Below are 18,976 nucleotides of genomic sequence, written 5' to 3'. Positions count from 1 at the left end.
AATTAGAAAATTACACATAAATATGCTAAGACGACTGTACGTGTTGTCTTTTAGAACAGAGTTAAATCTCCAGTTTCTGTCCTCAAAGACCCTCAGATTACTTCGGACCCCAGCCAGCGTGCAGGTAGGCGGGTCGTTTAGGTCCCTCTCACCGTAATGACCGCCTCCTTGTTTGTGGGCTTTCATCCGTGCTTGTTCCTGCCTTTCAGCCTCAGCTACGGTCAACGGTGGAGATTTTCTGGATATCCACATGCCGAATGTCAACGGCAACAACAACTCTCTCCCACCGTTGCCCAGTTTCCCCGTGTCTCCCACGTACCCCCCCGTTGCAGCTCCTCCGCCCCTGTCCTCCTCCCCCTTGCCCGCCATCCATGCTTTCACGACCGCGGAGCAGCACAGGCCCAACATGGTCAGGCTGGGTGGTTTGAAATCTCTTTTCTACCTTTTGTGGTCCTAAAATGAGCTCTTTAGCTGTTTGAGCAAAGAAATTATAATTTGTGTGGAGATTATTTAGTACCTGTGGGGGGAGGAAGTGTATATGTATGTATATGTATATGTGTATGTATATGTATATATATGTATATATATATATATCTATATATGTATATATACATATATATATATAGATATATATATGTATGTATGTATGTATACATGTATATATATATATGTTTATATATATACATGTATACATACATATATATATATATATATATATATATATATATATATATATATATGTATGTATACATGTATATATATATGTGTATGTATACATGTATGTATGTATGTATACATGTATATATATATATGTATGTATACATGTATGTATGTATGTATACATGTATATATATATGTTTATATATATGTGTATGTATACGTATATATATGTATATGTATGTATATATGTATATGTATATATATATATATGTATATATATATATATATATATATATATATATATATATGTATTTGTTTACATGTATATATGTGTATAGTATATTAATAAAGTATTTTTGAATTGAATTGAATATGTATGTATGTATATATACATATGTTTATATGCACATGTGTATATAAATAAATAAATAAATAAATAAATATATATATATATATATAATTACTTTTAGCACATTGTTTGGTGTGCTAAATCTGGATTAAAATGTGTTTTATATTTTCCAAATCTCCAGCTGCGTAACCGTAACGACAGCATCCTGTCGATCCTTCCTGAGCCACCGGAGAAAGCATCCCTCTACCGCCGAGAGAAGGAGAAGGAAGAGGACTTCCTGCCCCGCAGGTACTAAATAACCTCCATCAGAGGCCTCCTTGGTCAGGAAGACACAGGTTTTCCATCTCCTACAAGACATATTCATAAGTTGGCCAATCACCTTTCATTTACTGGTTTTTACGGTTTTATTTAATTTGACTAATTGCAAAAAAATGTTATTCTCGTGTCTCTCTCAACTTGTTATTTCTGATTTTTTATTTTAGTACAAGCCATCAATACTTTATAAAAACCATAAATAACACCTTCTAATGAAGATAGACACTGTGTCTGATAAAAGCATAAAACACATCAGGTTACACAGAATCTGGCGTCAGGTTGTGTTCAGGAGGGGTTACGGAACATCAGTGAGATGGCTTGTGTTTACGTTCCTGCTTTTAGTAATTAGACTGTAATTTTGTCTGTTTCAGCCTCTCCGACTTTGATAGTGACAACATGGAATTGGAATGTGGTAAAATAATTTTTATCACTCAAAAACATCCTAAATATTTTACTGTTATTGTATTTTCTTCTATTTTTAAAATGCTGTTGTGATCATTTTTTTTCACTTTATCTTTCTATAGAAGATGCCCCAAACTCTGTGATCTCCTCCTCCTCCTCCCACCAGTCAGAGGGGATGGACATGTACGATCTGGAGCAGGTCAACAGCATCTTCAGAAAACTCTCTCTGGAGAGGTACGAGACCACTTCCCCAGACTAATCCGACCACCGTTCAGCTTGTCGTGTGATCAGTTTGTGGGTTTGGCACGCAGGCCGTTCCGCCTGTCGCTGTCGTCTCTCTCTAAAGTCAGCTCCACCGTCAAGCCGGTCCAGGAGCTGTCGTTGCTAGGCGACAACCTCCTGAAGGAAATCATGCTGGTTGGAGGCAATAACAGCGGGATCTTCGTCTCGTCTGTCCAGATAGGATCCGCAGCTGAGAAAGCAGGACTGAGAGAGGGCCACCACCTACTGATGGTATGGAGAGAACCTGCAACATCACCCCAACACTGAATCGTGTTCATGCTTTAGTTGTTCCGGTGTGATTCAAACAGCTTAAACTAAACTGATTTGTGCTGTGATTGACCAACCAGCTGGAGGGGTGCATACGAGGAGAGACCCAGAGTGTTTTGCTGGACACCAGCACCCAGGAGGAGGCCCACTGGGCCCTGCAGCACTGCTCAGGAACCGTCAGGCTTCACTATCGTGCTAACTTTGACTGTAAGCTGTTTTTATGTTGCTCATTTAAGCTAAAAAAAAAAAGTTAAAAACTGGATTTTTCTGTGGAAATATATATCACCTGTTGTACGCAGAGCTCTTTGAACATCCTTAGTTTGGAGAAATTTAGATTAGTTCTGACTAGACGGATGAGCTAACGGCTAATCTGGAGTTGGGTTGCTGCTGTCCAGGGGTGGGACGGCCATCTGGGTCGTTTACTCAAAGTCCAGTCATGCCTTAAACTTTAGATCTTTTAAGATGCACAAAACACTTTGCTCCAAATACTTGGTGGTTTTATTACGTAATTGTGTAATGGATGTTGGTGAGTAGGAAACAGGCAAACAAAACTCCACTAAAACCCATTTTGGTGGAAACACAATCCATCCTCAGCTGATTCTGCTGGAGGAAGTGCATTTACGATGAGTTTATCTAGATTTATACGAAGTTTTCTATGAAAAGCAAAACCGTTCTTTCTGTTTTGCTGTTTTGGGGCAGCAGTAGCTCAGGAGGTAGAGCGGGTTGTTCAGCAATCGGAGGTTCGATCCCAGCTCCCACCAGAGAATGCTGCTGTTGTGCCTTTGGGCAAGAGGATTAACCCGCCTTGCCTGCTGCTGGTGGTCTGAGTGAGTGGTGACAGGAGCTGTGGCTACATCGTAGCTCATCCCCACCAGCGTGTGAATGTGTGAATGACTGACTGTGTTGTGAAGCGCCTTGGGGGGTTGTAGAACCCTACGAAGGCGCTCTACAAATACGGGCCATTTAAAATATTTACGTGATATAAAAAAATCTAACTGTTGTTGCCTTTGAGTATTTTCACCTAGGTGGTCTTGGGCCTGCGTTTTCGACATTTTGGACCCCGCTGGGCTACGGCTAGCTAGCTACCACTGCTGCTATTAGCATTTGACTAAAGAATTCTCATAAACACGTGTAACATGAAACTGGTTATAATATAAAGAGTATTTACATAAAACGTTAATATCTTCCACATTCAGGACAGCCGCTTTGCCTTGTTGCTGCTCAGACTAGCTGTTAGCCCATCAGTCCAATAGAGCTAATCTGTGTTTTGCAAACTAAGGCTGTTCGAACTCAGCCGAGTTTCACTGATGGTGTCCGCGCTCCCCAGCGTTCCGTCGTCTCCAGAGGGATCTGAGCAGCGGTGCGCTGGCGTCAGGGGACTCCTTCTACATACGAGTGAACCTGAACATCTGCGGACAGTCGGACACCTGCTCTCTAAACGTGCGCTGTGACGAGGTGGTGCATGTTCTGGACACCAGACATCAGGGCCGCTGTGAGTGGCTGTGCGCCCGTGTGGACCCCTACACTGGATCGGACCTGACGGAGTGTGGCACCATACCCAGCAACTCACGGTAACAGCAAGCTTTTAGACTCAAAAACCTAAACAGCAGGTTCTCTGAAAATCTACGGGTCAGCAAAGCCACAAAGATCTATGTCACACTGTGAAACTGGCATTCATGGACTCACCCATCTTGACCCGCGACGGGGAAGATTGTTGTTAATTTAGCGCCAAGGAGAGAGCAGAGCCTCTGCTAGTAGAAGCTAACCATTAGCATTAGCTACCACCTCACAGCAGAACTCCTCCAGGCTTGTGTTATTTGTGAAGATAAAACGTCAACGTTGCAGAGCAAACAGAGTCAGTGGAAGAGCCGTGTTGCTGTTAGCCACTCAGAGGTGCGATATCTGAAAATCATGAATATTAATGAGTAAGACTCCAGAACCCGCCATTTTCCCCCATCCACCGACTAACTTCTACTTCCTGAAACAGGAGCGCCAGAGCTTTTTGTCCACGCAGATTGGCATTCATTTATACCAGAGACCACTGCAAACGCGTAGAAAAACGAATAAGAGCTTTAACAATCCCACGTGATGTTAATGACGATCCGTGACTCGTTGTGACCACAGAGCTCAGCAGCTGCTGCTGGTAAAAATCCAGAAGTTTGTGTGTCGAGGCAGCAAGGAGGAAAACGACAACCATCGCAACTGCAGGGTAAGAATCCACCCTGATATCTTCCCTCCATGCAACAGGAAACCCAAAGAGGAACCGACCCAACACCTCAATACTCCAATTAGATTACAACAACCCATGAGTTGCATCCGCTGTAAAATAAAAACTGTATATTAAACATATAGAAACACTCAAAGCTGTGAAAAAGTATTTGAAACGTTGAAATTTTCCTGAAAATCGTACTGGAGCTGAAGTCATTGAAACTCTCGACATCATGCATTAAAAACCACGTTTGTCTTGAACATCTTACAGCCAGAAGAGGCCGGCTGCTCTCCTGACCCTAAGGCCAGTCCTCGCTTGTCCAGAGCCAGCACCTTCCTCAGTCAGATCCTGCAGGTAATGAAGTGAAACAAATCATCGAAGCAAATCCAGAAACAGTTTTCCCTCAAAAAAAAAAACAAAAAAAAAAACACCAGAGTATTTGTAGTTTGTCAGCAGGGTGGACATCAAATACAAGCGAATGAACAGCAGTGAACGCGTGAGGATCATCAGCTCTGGCAGCGGCGTCCTACCAAGGCAAAGCTTTGAGATGCCGAGGCCCGACGGTGAGTGGAAAGTGCCCCCACCACAACAAAAACATCAATTAAACGTCTTCTAACGAAGCTCGAGTGTCTGTCTCAAAGATCTCTCAGAAGGAAGCTGATATGTTAGATGATATATTAAAGTAAGAGGAAGTGGAAGCGCAGCAGGCGTGTGTAGATTAAAAAAAAAAAGATGCTAACTCTGAACCTTAAAAAGAGCTGAAGTATACGTCAAAGTAAAAGCTGACAGAGAGAGATGTGGAAGGGGTGGGTGGTGTGACTTTAATTTAGTGCCAAACTGTGGAAAACAAATGCAGCCGACATGTCGGCTAGCCTGATGCGAACTAAAGATGGATCCCAGCCAGAGCTTCGGCAACATTAGCGAGTTTACGTTTATGTGTTGTTCACTTTTCGTTTCAGTTTGAAGTTTACACTCGTCTTATTAACATGTTTACATGATATTTTTACATTTTTGCACCTTCAACTGGCTGTGAAAGGTGTGTGTGTGTGTGTGTGTGTGTGAGAGAGAGAGAGAGAGCACCTACTTTAGCCTTGTTATTGTCGTGTTCTGTGTCATTCTGTCGCCAGCCTCCTCCTGTTCTCACTCCAGGTTCTCCTCTTGTGTTAAAGTTAAAGCCCCATTAGTTGTCACACACACTGGTGTGTGTGCGAAAATTTGTTCTCCGCATTTGACCCATCCCCTGGGGGAACGGTGAGCTGCAGACACGGCCGTGCTCAGGAACCATTTGGTGGTTTAACCCCCCCAATCCAACCCCTTAATGCTGAGTGTCAAGCAGGAAGGTGTTGGGTCCAATTTTTCTAGGTCTTTGGTCTGACCCGACCAGGAATCAAACCCTGATCTCCCAGTCTCAGGGCGGACACTCTACCACTAGGCCACTGAGCTGTGTCCCATTATTATCCCCAGCCCTCTCTAGACTTCCCTCAGGTGTCCTCCTAATCACTCCCTGATAATTCCTAGTCAATCTTATTTTAGTCCTCCTCATCCATCTGGTTATGAGTTGTTTATTTTGGCCCTCAGTCTTTAGGTCTAGTTTTATCCGTGTTTTATAGCTTAAGGTTTATCTGTCATCCTGCTTGTTTCTTTCCCCTCATTTAGGTTATTGTATGCACCTGCCTTCCCTCCAGATCTCACTACTCACACCTGTCACCGGTTTCCCTGATTGTTTCCCTCTGTGTATATGACCCTGTCTGTGTCTTTCAGGGTGGTTGGCTCATTGTAATTGTCGGCGTGTTCTGTCCTCCTCTAGTTACCCTGGTTCGTGCTCACGAGTGAGCTTCTGTTTGTTTGTTCATTCTGCGAGTTTGATATTAAGTCAGGTTTGTTTTTGTGCCTCTGGACTTTGGCGCTTCCGCCTTTAAAATAAAGGAAGTGTTCTCTCAAACCTCTCCGGCCTTGAGTCGTTCTGGGCATTCTGCATCTGGGTCCTAACCTCCTGCTCTCACCGTGACAGTTATGCACCTGTGCAACGACAATACATGATCTTGAATCTTGAATCAAATGTTCTGAGAACATTTTTCTATTTGTTTGTGGTACTTGGCTGTGGTGGCCATTTTTAATAGTTTTTTCTGAAAGTTACTTAGCAGCTGTACGTTTCTGAGAGTTTGATCAGAGTTGAGCTGAACACGACAGGACTTGGATATTTGTCTCGGACTGGCTGACAGCAACACGACTCTACCACTGACTCTGTCTGATCTGCAACATTGATGTTTTATCTCCACAAAAACCACAAGCCTGGAGGAGTTCTGCTGTGTGGTGGATTTGCTAATGCTAGCGGTTAGCACCTGCTAGCCAAGATATTCTCTGCTGTGTCCTGGGAGCTAAACCAAAAGCAGCTTTATCCATCGTGAGTCAATACGGGTATGTCTAATTCACAGTGTGACGTAGACCTGTCAGGCTTTCTAATCCTAGAGTTTCACCGTCCAGTGTCTGTCAGAAGCTCAAGCAGGAGATAGGTGTAGGAGACTATTTTCATGTTCAGCCTACATGAAAAACTCAAGAGAAATTAAAAATGCTTTTTCAGTCAACCACACCTTTAAACTAAACCTAATTTATAGTAAACACAATTTTATATTTTTTAATTAAACTGTAATTTTTAACAATATAATATATAAAAGAGAAATATGAGTTCTGTTGATTATTGTTAGTTTTGTGTGTGTGTGTGTGTGTGTGTGTTTTGTCGAAAACTATCTTGCACATTGTGGGCGGAGCCTAAATGATTTTCTTTTACCCAAGCTGATTCTGACTAGTCTAAATATGACAGCAGTGGAGCACGGGAGTGGCAGTGTGATGACATGAGAAGATATTTATAGACATCATCATTAAAATCTGTGGAAATATCAGATTAAATTTTGACAAGAGAACCTGAAGTCTCCACGGGAAGATGGAAACACAGCACAAACGTTTCCAAAGAAGACAAAAACGAAAATTCTGATCAGACTAATTTTACCACCTGGTTTAAATCTAATGTTAGCATCTGCAGCAACAAGAAACATGAAACCTTTGCATAAAGGATGGATGAGTTTTTAATTATTAAATCTGTTCTGTGGAGCCTGTAAGTCTGAACTAGTTTTGTGTTTTTAACTGAGAAGAAATATCTTGTTGTTGTCTGAGAGCAGAAGACCCGGACAGCGATCTGACCAGGAGTTTGAACCTGGTTCCCTACAGTCCCATCACCCCTCAGAAGACCCAGAGGAGAAGACCAGTCCTGTTCGCTCCTGCTGCTTTAGCCAAAACCATCATACAGAAGATCCTCAACATGGGGGCGGCCATGGACTTCAACATCTGCAAACCAGGTGAGCTCTAATCTCTCTGTGAGAAGAGCTAACACGCAAGAGCTGGGTAGCAAAAGGAAGCCACTAGGGGTTGTAGTCGAGTCCTTTTCATAACTGTGGTGTAAATGTTCAGAAATGTAACCAGAGACGCTTGAAAACAGGATGGGAGATGGCCTAGTTGATAAGCTCCATGCTGGTGACACTGTTGCTCTATTGTCCTCATGTGATTGACTCATCATTAAAACGATGCTGATCTTAGAGGAGGAGCAACTTCCTGGTTCAGAGGGGTTAGGGTCGGATTAGTTGTTGATGTGAAAAGCTGAACATCTGGAGAGCTGGCAGAGTGTGAGGTTATGAGTCCCCAGGGTCTTAAACCTGAAGTTTCTGTTCCTCCTGATAACTCTGCTGTGACTGCAGGTTAACAGATGAGCATAATTTCATTTCTGCCTCCCTCCTCCGCTGTGCAGACGCCCTGTCCAAGGAGGAGTTCCACCTGAAACAGAACGTGGAGCCTTTCATTCACTACAAGGAGAAGCAGACCACTTTTGAGTGCATCACTAGAGAAAACATCGAGGCTGTTGCTGCCAAAGTAGGTTCTCGTCGACAAGTGCGCACGCATATGCATAGATTACTGCAAATGAACACGTTCAAGTTCTACGAGGAAATTTTAGAGCAAAACTACGAAGCAACCAGGAACCAAGATGCATTAAAGATTTGATGTGAATTTTTAGCATTCACGCAAATAACATCTTACCTGTTGAAGCTGACTCTTTGAACAGCCTTCATTTTGAGAAAGACGTATCATATCAGTCCAGATTGATAAGCTAAAGACTAGTTGTAGCTGGGCAAAGGCTAAATATGCTGACTACTGCCATCGTAAAACAAGTCCAACCTCATTAGCAATTCATGCAAATTCTGTTTCATAAACCCGTTGTTTGGTGTTTTGAAATGGCAGCAGTCTGCTTTGGGCTTGGCCCCGCTCAGGCTAGCCGTTAGCTCATCTGTCTGTTTCTCCAAACCCACACTGGTTAGGAAACACACTTTGAGATAAACAATTACTTGCTATAAATATCAAAAAGATTTTGCAATAACTAAATAAAAAAAATTAATAAAGTGTTTGTGATGTATATATATATACATAAAGGCAGAGGTAGACGATCTGGGAAAAATAACTCGTGATTTATTTTTACAGTTGAATCACAACTTTTTAAATAGCTTTTTAAATTTTTTACAACATTACAGCCACATTATATCCAAATTTTACCCCAAACATATAAAATTGGAGGCATAGCTAATTAGCTGCCTTGCGCTAACAGGTGCTTGTGATGTTCACATTTATTTTATTTTGAAAGGTTGAGAGTAGGAAAAGGAAGTTAGAAAGATGAGTGAAAGGGTGATGAGAGCCGGGAAAGGTTTCAGAGTGTTTTGTTTCATGGCTGAAAGACTGCCGATTAAAGAAAGGAATTAAGAAGCTCACAAGGTGTCGTCATTTACCAGGTTTGAGGTGTGGAAACATTACAGTAATTAGCATAAATATGGCAGACAAAAGAACAAAGCTAAAGATAATGATCCTGTAAACCCAGTTTTAGCTTTATTTTATGAAAATAGCATAGACAGGAATACGTAGACATGTCATTGTGCGCTGGAGAGAGTAACGGCATCACCGCCATATTGGATGGGTCTCCTTACTCTCCAAATTGAATTGGAATTACGCAGAGTGGGCAACTATGCCCGTTTTTTGTGCAGCCTACGGTTGTAACTGCTCACTATTGAAAACAGATCATGTGGGATTACTATTGAGTTTTCTAGCTGACCTGTTGGGATTTTATAATTTAACTTATTTTAATTTACTTAGTTTAAATATATTTATATTTTAATTATCATACCATACCAAATGTCTGATTTTGTGTAAAAGCTTCATAAAATGTGTTTTTAGTTGGGTAAACACCTTCTTCAGTAGAAATAAATGGCGAAGGGTGAATGGAGACCAATCCAAGATGGCCGCCAGCCACTACGGCAGCTCCAATAGGCAGCGCCAGTCCACAGGTCGTCTATGTATATGATGTCTGTGTAATTGGGGACCCATACAAGATGGCGACTCACTACTATGCCAGCTCAAATAGGCAACCCCTGTCCATGTTGTGGCTACGGATATAACACGCTGTAATGAGGCAGGGGGTGTTTCTCAATGTCAAGGCGCCTGGCCTTGCGAGACGATGTCTTGCGAGGCCAGGCACCTTGCTTAGGAGGACACTGTCCTTCCTTGGTCAAAGAAAATGGTTAAATGGAACAGACTTGCGTCACGTGACTGCAACTTCCACGGCGGTCACGTAACGTCACGTAACACAGGGACAACATTATATTTTATACGTATTAGTTTCAATATAAATATATAACGAGCCTTTAACTTTTTAAATTGTGGATATGTTTATTAAATTAAATATATAAGTGAGTTACTACCCGCTAGCCAACAAAGCTGCAACTACTAAGCTACTAACCAACCATAGATAACTTCTTTGGATCTAGAAAAACATTTTAAATTAGTTGACTTACTTTAAGACTTGAAAATTGTCCCTGATTAGCTGCCGGCTCTAGGCTACAAGACACCTCCCGTGTGTCCTTGCTCAGCTAGCTAAACGGCTAACAAACGGAGAACACGCCTCGGTAGAACATGAACATTGGAACACGTCTTGGCGGCTCCCGATGACGTATCTCCTAGGCAACCGGGGCGGGGCCAAGACATCAAGGCAAGGTTCCTTGGCATTGAGAAACACCCAGGGGGTGATCAGGCTCACAGTGTGTCACTCCTAAGACGATCCAGGCAGAAACACGCTCTGTTCTGACATTCCCCTACAGACAACACGTCCAAATCATCATGATTTAATATCACTCACCTTTAAACAAATGAATCTTCTGACCAACCATTACAAAAACTTTCAGATGGAACTGAAATTCAGCAAACAGGAAGAGGGATCTTATCTCAGTATCTGATCGTGTGAGGGCAGATGTTTATTGACCCGTCTAAAACCACTGTGTCAGGTGACCACTGGAGTGGAAAATGGTTGCCCTTCTTGAAGCTGCTGCATGCAGGACGTAGCCTGACACTTCTGACTTGTGTGAAGCGGTTTAACCTCAGATTAGCGAATGGGAGATATCTCATTTAACTGGCATGTAGACAGCGTGACCATGTGCCAGACATTTGTGTTTGACCTCACACGCTAGTTTCTTTTCTGTTAGGGCAAACACTGCCTGCTGGAGGCGGAGCTCAGCTGTGTCAAGGACCTTCTGCGACGAGAAATCTACCCCATCATCATTTACGTCAAGATCTGTGAGAAGAATGTGAAGAAGTTGAGGTACCCAGTCTCAGTCACTGCCACACGTCTACCCGTTACTGAAACCACACGTCAGTTCTCGTGTGACGTTATGGAGATCGGGTGGCGTAATGAGATATGGGTGGCTATTAGATGAGGTTGTTGGTATTGTTTTTAAATTTAAAACATATTTTTGAAGTTGTTCATGAATATGTTGATCAGAGAAGTTTTTTAAGATGAATTGTGTCTTTAGAAATCAGTCCAGCCAGTGATGCGACGTAAATCACAATGAACTCGTCCGACAGCATCTACGCGATCAGATACAAGCTTCCAAACAACACCACACTCACCGCACCGCTGCTTCCTTCCTGTTTCCTGTCCACACAGGAAGCTGCCTCTGCGTGTGGAGTCGGAGGAGGAGTTAGTGAGGCTGTGTCGGTCTAAGGAGAAGGAGCTGGATGGCGTCCCGTGTTTGTACGCCACCCTGGAACCCGAGTCCTGGGCGGGGACGGACGACCTGATCCGGGTCATCAAAGACCGAATTCTGGATGAGCAGAGGAAGACTGTCTGGGTTGAGCAGGACCTCCTGTAGGACGGACGCCCAGAAAATATCTGCACATGCTTTCATGTTACTAATTACAACAAACCTCAAACCTCCTGTATATGTAGCCGACCATTTCTATTTATTTTCAGACTTCAGAAACCTCCATGGACACTGAAAATCCCCAAACAAAAACAAACCTGGGGGACTTTGTAAAAGTGTAACTCAAATGTAAAAAATAAACAGTGTGATGATGGCTAAAAAGCGTTTTTCTTTAGTTGGGCTCCGGATTCTTTTTGATCCTATAGCGTGGGGTGCAGCGCCCTCTGGTGGCAGGCAACCAGCTTTTTTCTTTACAAACGTTGTTTTGATCAGATTTCAACAGGAAGTGGGAGACACGTGAGGACTAATCTGTTAGTCAGGTCAGCCTAAATAACACTTTGTAAATGTTCATCAATCTAGTGATGGGAATTCCGGCTCTTTTTAGAGAGCCGGTTCTTTTGGCTCAGCTCACCAAAAAGCTCAGCTCACTCTTTCGGCTCCCAAGTGGCTCCTCAGATTTTCTGTGGCGTAGAGTACATTTATAACCAAAATAATGCAAAACTATACGTAAAATTATTTACTAATGTAAAAAATGCTATATATCAAATGTTTATCATTTCTATGGATTTAATGACTGAACACTTTAAGAAATCTCCACTTTCCGACTGCTGGCGCTGGTTTTCTCACCGTCTTCGTCGCACTCTCCTCTCTCGCTCTCCTTTTTCCTCCTCCTCATTCCCTCTCGTCTCCCTCCACCCGCATGTGCTCTGCTGTGTGTCTGAGTCTGATCCTCCCTCTTCCCTGCCCCTACTGCTCTGTGTGTGGACAGTCTGGACACACAGTTACACATGTTGACCAATCGCCTGTAGCTTTCACCAAAGCAAGAGGGGAGGGGGGAGGGGAGGGAGGGGAGGGGAGGGGACAGCTCCCAATGACGAGCCGGCTCCTGTCATTCACTCCAAAGAGCCGGCTCAAGAGCTGGCTCGTTCGCGACTGACACATCACTACATCAATCATAAAAGCATGAACAGAATTTGTGAGTGGGCTTCATGGTGGCAGAATTGGTTGCACTGTTACCTTGCAGCAAGAAGGTTGCTGGTTCTAATCTTGGCTACATACCAAACACGTGCATGTTTAGGTCAACTGGAGTCTCTAAATTGTCCCTGGGTGTGACTCGGCGTTTGTCTGTGTCCCTGTGATGGACTCGGAGACCTGTCCAGGGTATCCCCTGCCTCTTATGATGATCGCCAGCACCCCTTTACTCTGACGAGTTCATGAGCCTCACTGCATAGCAAGAATCTGTTCCCCTTGGTTTTTGGTTCTTTCTTTGAGGATGCTCAGTCTCCTGCCTGAAAGGAGGGTGAATATTGTGTGGGCTAGATGGGTGGGGTCAGTCCTTAAGTTCTTGGCTCAGGTTTTGTATCTGCTAGGATTTAAAAGGTGCATGCAGTAAGAATGACATCCTGTGGTCAAATTTAGGTACTGCAGTCAAAACAAAAGGCGTCTCTTTCACTACTCTTCTGTGAGTTTCACGTCTGTTGCCGGTTACAGATCAGCACCAGAAAGTTCTAGATGACGAGCAGAATCGAGTCATACGCAGTAAGTTGATGATCAGAGAAATACAGTCGTATTTTGGTGTCTTGGTTGTAGGGATGGGTACCGAATTTGGTACTTTTTAAGGCACCGACTGAATCCCACAGTACCGACTGAGTACCGATTCACGTCATCTTAAATGGTGCTTTATTTTGGTACACGTGCCACACACCGGCGCAAGAGTGTAATGTCATCAGTCACTGTGGACAAGCTGTAAACAAAGCAGCATGGCAGAGAGGAAGCGTTCTGAAGTTTGGGAATGGCAACTGGGTGATGATGAAACCAGCAACAACGATATAAATGAGGCATCCTCATCTTAATCTGCTCCGGTAGGTATGTGAAATGTTTAAGACAACGTTAGCTTGCTGTGTTAGCTTCCATTCAGCTAATGGTGCGTTCACTTTCTCCTCGGAACTCCAAAATTCCGACTAGAAGAAAGCAAACGCGCCCTAAAGTTTGGCTTCACTTCACTAAATGCGATGGGCTATTGGGTGATGATGAAACCAGCAACAATGATCTGAGTATGAGGCATCTTAATCTGCTCCAGCAGCAAAATAAACTGTTTAAGATAACGTTAGCTTGATAGTTTAGTTTTTGTTTACATAGCTAATGGTGCGTTCACTTTCTCCTTGGAAATTCCAACTTCCGAGTAAGAAAAATAAACAGTTTGAAAAAGAATGGTAAAAGGAATGAAGATACACAGTAAATGTAGTTCACAGCAAAGGTGTTTGCTTCAGTGTAATTAGCAGTTTATTAAACTACAAGGACCCCTAGGTGAGTTTTCAGCTGCTTCTTAAAGGAGACCACTGAGTCCACTGATCTCAGGCTATTGGGGAGAGAGATCCAGAGTCTGGAGGCCACAGCAGCAAATTATCTGTCACCTTTGGTCTTTAGCCTGGTGCTGCACAACCAGTAGACTGTGGTCACTGGACCTGAGGGACCTGCTGGGGGTGTAGGGACCGAGAAGATCACCAGTGTATGATGGTGCTTGTCCATGTAAGGCCCTAAAGACCAGAAATGAACCCTGAAGTTGACTGGCAGCCTGGGTCCTGCGTTCTGGGGAAGCTCCTGGATCTCTGGGACTTGGAGCTCCCTCCATCTCCTACACATCTTTGGGGGCAGATCTGTATGGCGTTTAAAGCGTGCCACAACCCGTGCACGCGCATTGGGTCCACAGCGCGCGTGTGAACGGGACTCGCGAGCGCAAATATACATGGCGAGAGGTCATTTGTGCACTGAGAGGGAGCAAACTGTGTCTGTGAGTGCACAAGGATGTGCACAAGTGACAAACCTGCGTGCGCGCGTTGTCAACGAGCACACGGCAGAGGAAAACGTGCGCGCGCGGCAGCCTCTGTGCGCGCTCGGCAGCCTCTCTGCGCGCTCGGTTTCTGACTCCTGCTCGCTCGGCTGTAAGGGCTTTTGGCACTCTGGAGGCGTGGCCTGTGGCAGATCTTCTCTGTCCTCTGATTGGTTAGTTTACCCCGCACTTTACCCTCTATCTATATAAAAAAGTCTGATATTCAGCAGTTGCTGGCATAGCTCAGCTGGGAGAGCGGGTGACTCTCGCCCTGGAGGATCCAGGTTCGAGTCCGGGCAAGGAAAATGCAGTAGATGTCATGTTAGTTTTTCTTAATTTCAGGTATTTTACAGTTGTGACCGTTCAACTGTCATTAAACGTCCGAATGTTTGCTGGGCAGTGTTTTAAAAAGTGCACATAAGCTAGATGGTTTTAACCATATAAAATTACATTTTTTGTGATACTGGAAAAATACATACTGAAATAAAACTACTGATTGAAAACTTTATGACTGTGGTTGTACAATATATGACTCACTAATACACTGCAAACTCCCTTAGAGTGGGGCTTCCAGAGAGAGAGAGAGAGAGAGAGAGAGAGAGAGAGAGAGAGAGAGAGAGAGAGATTCTTGCCTCATTAATGTATTGTTTATTTTTTCAGTATTTAATTGAAAAATTATCCTTTCAAATAATTAATTGATGAGTTACATAATTGTCCATTTAGAATTGTTGAATGGACTGAGTCAAGTTTGGTGCACTTTATATATTTCAAAACATGTTTTTTTTAATGATGCATATAAATAATTTAAATGTTAATTTAATGAAATATTTCTATTTTTTCATTACCTCACCCTTGTTTTGACAAAAACGGAACCTTGCTGGATAATATCATGGAGAAACTATTTGTTCACAGTACATGGCTCAGTGAGGATCTGTGTAAAGGAGGAGATACTCAGAAATCTGTCTGCAGATTGTTACAACCCAGACTGGAAGTGGTGGGCTGTAATAAGAAAGGAGACCAAACAGAGGAGTGGGGGTTCAACAACTGATTTATTTAACAAAAGTAAGGATTTACTAAAGCAAGTTAGTGAACAGAAAATGGCCAGTGAGGACTCTCCACCACACAGGAGAGACCCAGTGAAAGCAGAAAAACAGTAGGCTTTGTAGGCAGCACCACACCCTGAGCCCAGGTGCCTCCAAGGCTGCTTAACGAGCTGCCTACAACAGAAGAAAAACACAATTAAACACAAATGAAAACCCAATGAGACGGTGGGGTCATCACAACACGTTCAGGACTACCCAAACACCAGTAATTCTTGACTGCACTGATCTGCTTTAGTAAATCCTTACTTTGGTTAAATAAATCAGTTGTTGAACCCCCACTCCTCTGTTTGGTCTCCTTTCTTATTACAGCCCACCACTTCCAGTCTGGGTTGTAACAATCTGCAGACAGATTTCTGAGCATCTCCTCCTTTGGTATACAGATCCTCACTGAGCCAAGTACTGTGAACAAATAGTTTCTCCGTGATATTATCCAGCAAGGTCCCGTTTTTGTCAAAACAAGGGTGAGGTAATGAAAAAATAGAAATATTTCAATAAATTAACATTAAAATTATTTATATGCATAATAAAAAAAAACATGTTTTGAAATATATAAAGTGCACCAAACTTGACTCAGTCCATTCAACAATTCTAAATGGACAATTATGTAACTCATCAATTAATTATTTGAAAGGACAATTTGTCAATTAAATGCTGAAAAAAATAAACAATACATTAATGAGGCAAGAACTTTTTAAACTTGAACATACCTACACCCACAAGTCTATTTTTACCTGGTTAAAACCATCTAGCTTATGTGCACTTTTTAAAACACTGCCCAGCAAACATTCGGACATTTAATGACAGTTGAACGGTCACAACTGTAAAATAATATCACAGGAATTAGGAAAGAATAATATGACATCAACTCTACGTTACTTGGCCGGACTCGTACCTTGATCCTCCAGAGTGAGAGTCACCCGCTCTTCCAGCTGAGCTATGCCAGCAACTGCTGAATATCAGATTTTTTTTGTATAGATAGCTAGAGAGTAAAGTGCGGGGTAGACTAACCAATCAGAGGATAGGGAAGATCTGCCACAGGCCACGCCTCCAGAGTGCCAAAACTCCTCACAGCCGAGCGAGCGGAATTAGGAACCGAGCGCGCAGAGGCTGCCGAGCGCGCACGTTTTCCTCTGCCGTGTGCTCGTTGGCAACGCGCGCACGCAGGTTTGTCACTTGTGCACATCCTTGTGCGCTCACAGACACAGTTTGCTCCCTCTCAGTGCACAAATGACCTCTCGCCATGTATATTTTCGCTCGCGAGTCCCGTTCACGCGCGCGCTGCCATGTATATTTTCGCTCGCGAGTCCCGTTCACATGCGCGCTGTGGACCCAATGCGCGTGCACGGGTTGTGGCACGGGTATGACGCGATAGATCTGTGGCCCCTCACACTCTCTATTGGACGCTCCTATAGAGAAACCTTACATATACAAGCGCGGGTACGCACACAGGTGCTCACATGGTGCTCTCATAAGTATGGACTTGGGCTTTTTCAACACATGTCTTAAGACTGTGGTTGGCACTAAATGCACTGTGATTTATTATCGTGTTATTGTTCAGTAAAACAATGTTGATTTTATATTTCACCATTGGGTTGATGCAGTGATAGCTTGCTCTTTTTGTAATGTTTTGCGATGTTTTTATCTTTCTGCAGGTCTAGAAGCAGACTCTTGTTCATCATTGATTGTTTATTTTTGTGGATATAAATACAAACTGTTGTATGGTATCGAAGTTTGCTTTAGCTTTATTTGCAGTTTGGGCATAGAAGAGGAATATGAGTCCATGGAGCTGGGTTGGTTTTTACGTAATTTAGAAACAGCTGTTGAAAGTTTTCATATTGAAGAATTTTGTACAACACTACGATGATAAAATACAAACAATTCTATGATATTTATCAACTATGGTTATATATTGGGAAAATAATATATATTTAATTTAAAAAGCTATTTAAATAATTATTAAACACTCAAATGTATCGAAAATTGGTTAAGTACCGGAGTTGATCCGTAGGTACCGGGAATTGGTCAAAGGTACCCATTCCTGGATGTTTTAGTGTAGTAAATTCTTACTACACCTATTACGGTAATAGACCTCTGGAGTGGAAGGAAATGTGGTTGTTTGTTTTTATTTAACCAGGAAGAAAACCACACTGAGATAAAAACCTTTTTCAAGGGAAACCTGGATGTTAAAAACACACTTCACCGTAAAAGTGGTTGGTGATTGAAAACGGCAGCTTGACGTATTTTTAGAGCAGATTTATTTTATTCACTGTTAGCATTGTTTGCTCAGTGTTAGCCTTTAGCTTTCTTTAACCAATATTAGAGTAGAACAAAAGGAAGCCGTGACTTCTTACCCCTACTTCGTACTGGAAGCATCAGTGAAGCGGCTGCGGAACGGTTTACTCGGCTTTTGCTACGTGCCAGTACACATCGGGAGAATCTTAGACATGGAGTGGCTTCTCTGCCGTGCTTCTCGCTTAACTTGCAAGTGTAACAGAATGAAATGACTGTTTTTACCCTCCTCTGACACAGGACTAGTCTGCATGAGATATGGTCTCAAGGTCTCATGCATTTGCTTCTAACCTGCTTATTTTCAGCTCAACAGAAGAATGAAGAATGAACTCTTTTCTTTTAATTAATCAAAGAACTCTATTTTAATAAAGCTAATCCAACCAAGTGTTAGTCAATAAATAAGATGTGACCAATCTGTGAAATCAAAATATTAATTACTTTATTATAATCCTATAGAATATAAAAGTAATATGACTTTAAATGTTCCATCAGGACTGATTTCACGTTGCGTTAAAAGACATGACACATTCCTTTCACTGATCCAATCAGAATCTGACAGATCTGACGGAGGCGTGGTATTGGTGGTGTTTGGTAACTCTTCAACTTTTCATTCGACAATAAACCATAACATCCGAAGTATAAAACTATGCCCACGTCATCTCTAATGCCAGTTCAAAGCATTCCAGAGAAAGTGTCGGAGTGGCCAATCCGCAACTCTCCTCTTCAGCCGAAAGAACAACGACAAGCTGGAAAATCTGTTGCTGTTCAAACTGCTGCAACGGTTCTTTTCAGAATAAAAGCTGAACCATCAAGACCCAGGTTCAGGTCTCACCTGACGCCAATAAAATTGCCGTGACCTGGAAGTATCTCACAGACTGGTCTGGTCAGCAACCGCTGCTTTTCCTACCGGCTCGGTTCCAGAAAAGGTCAAGCTGGACCTCGACATTCCTGATCTAACCGGGACTCCCACCAGGGTAGGAAGAC

The 18,976-nt window shown here is 42.8% G+C and overlaps 1 protein-coding gene across 4 annotated transcripts in view; it reads left to right on the top strand.

The window, feature by feature from the left end:
- The window catches only part of card11 (caspase recruitment domain family, member 11), a 33,638-nt gene extending 21,732 nt beyond the window's left edge, over nt 1-11,906 (top strand). For all 4 annotated transcript variants that reach the window (XM_015945405.3, XM_070542843.1, XM_054750705.2 and 1 more), the window contains 15 exons: nt 55-124; nt 210-409; nt 1,191-1,297; nt 1,696-1,736; nt 1,849-1,960; nt 2,038-2,239; nt 2,356-2,482; nt 3,603-3,846; nt 4,400-4,484; nt 4,755-4,838; nt 4,930-5,047; nt 7,661-7,837; nt 8,284-8,405; nt 11,054-11,169; nt 11,515-11,906. In XM_015945405.3, the coding sequence (XP_015800891.3) occupies nt 55-124; nt 210-409; nt 1,191-1,297; nt 1,696-1,736; nt 1,849-1,960; nt 2,038-2,239; nt 2,356-2,482; nt 3,603-3,846; nt 4,400-4,484; nt 4,755-4,838; nt 4,930-5,047; nt 7,661-7,837; nt 8,284-8,405; nt 11,054-11,169; nt 11,515-11,719 (2,010 nt within the window). In that variant the 3' untranslated portion in view covers nt 11,720-11,906. The remainder of the gene's footprint in view (nt 1-54; nt 125-209; nt 410-1,190; nt 1,298-1,695; nt 1,737-1,848; nt 1,961-2,037; nt 2,240-2,355; nt 2,483-3,602; nt 3,847-4,399; nt 4,485-4,754; nt 4,839-4,929; nt 5,048-7,660; nt 7,838-8,283; nt 8,406-11,053; nt 11,170-11,514) is intronic.
- The last annotated feature ends 7,070 nt before the right edge of the window (nt 11,907-18,976 follow it).

This window comes from Nothobranchius furzeri, chromosome 12, assembly GCF_043380555.1.
Source record: "Nothobranchius furzeri strain GRZ-AD chromosome 12, NfurGRZ-RIMD1, whole genome shotgun sequence".
Lineage (NCBI taxonomy): Eukaryota > Metazoa > Chordata > Actinopteri > Cyprinodontiformes > Nothobranchiidae > Nothobranchius > Nothobranchius furzeri.
This window is presented reverse-complemented; position numbering and strand designations above follow the sequence as displayed.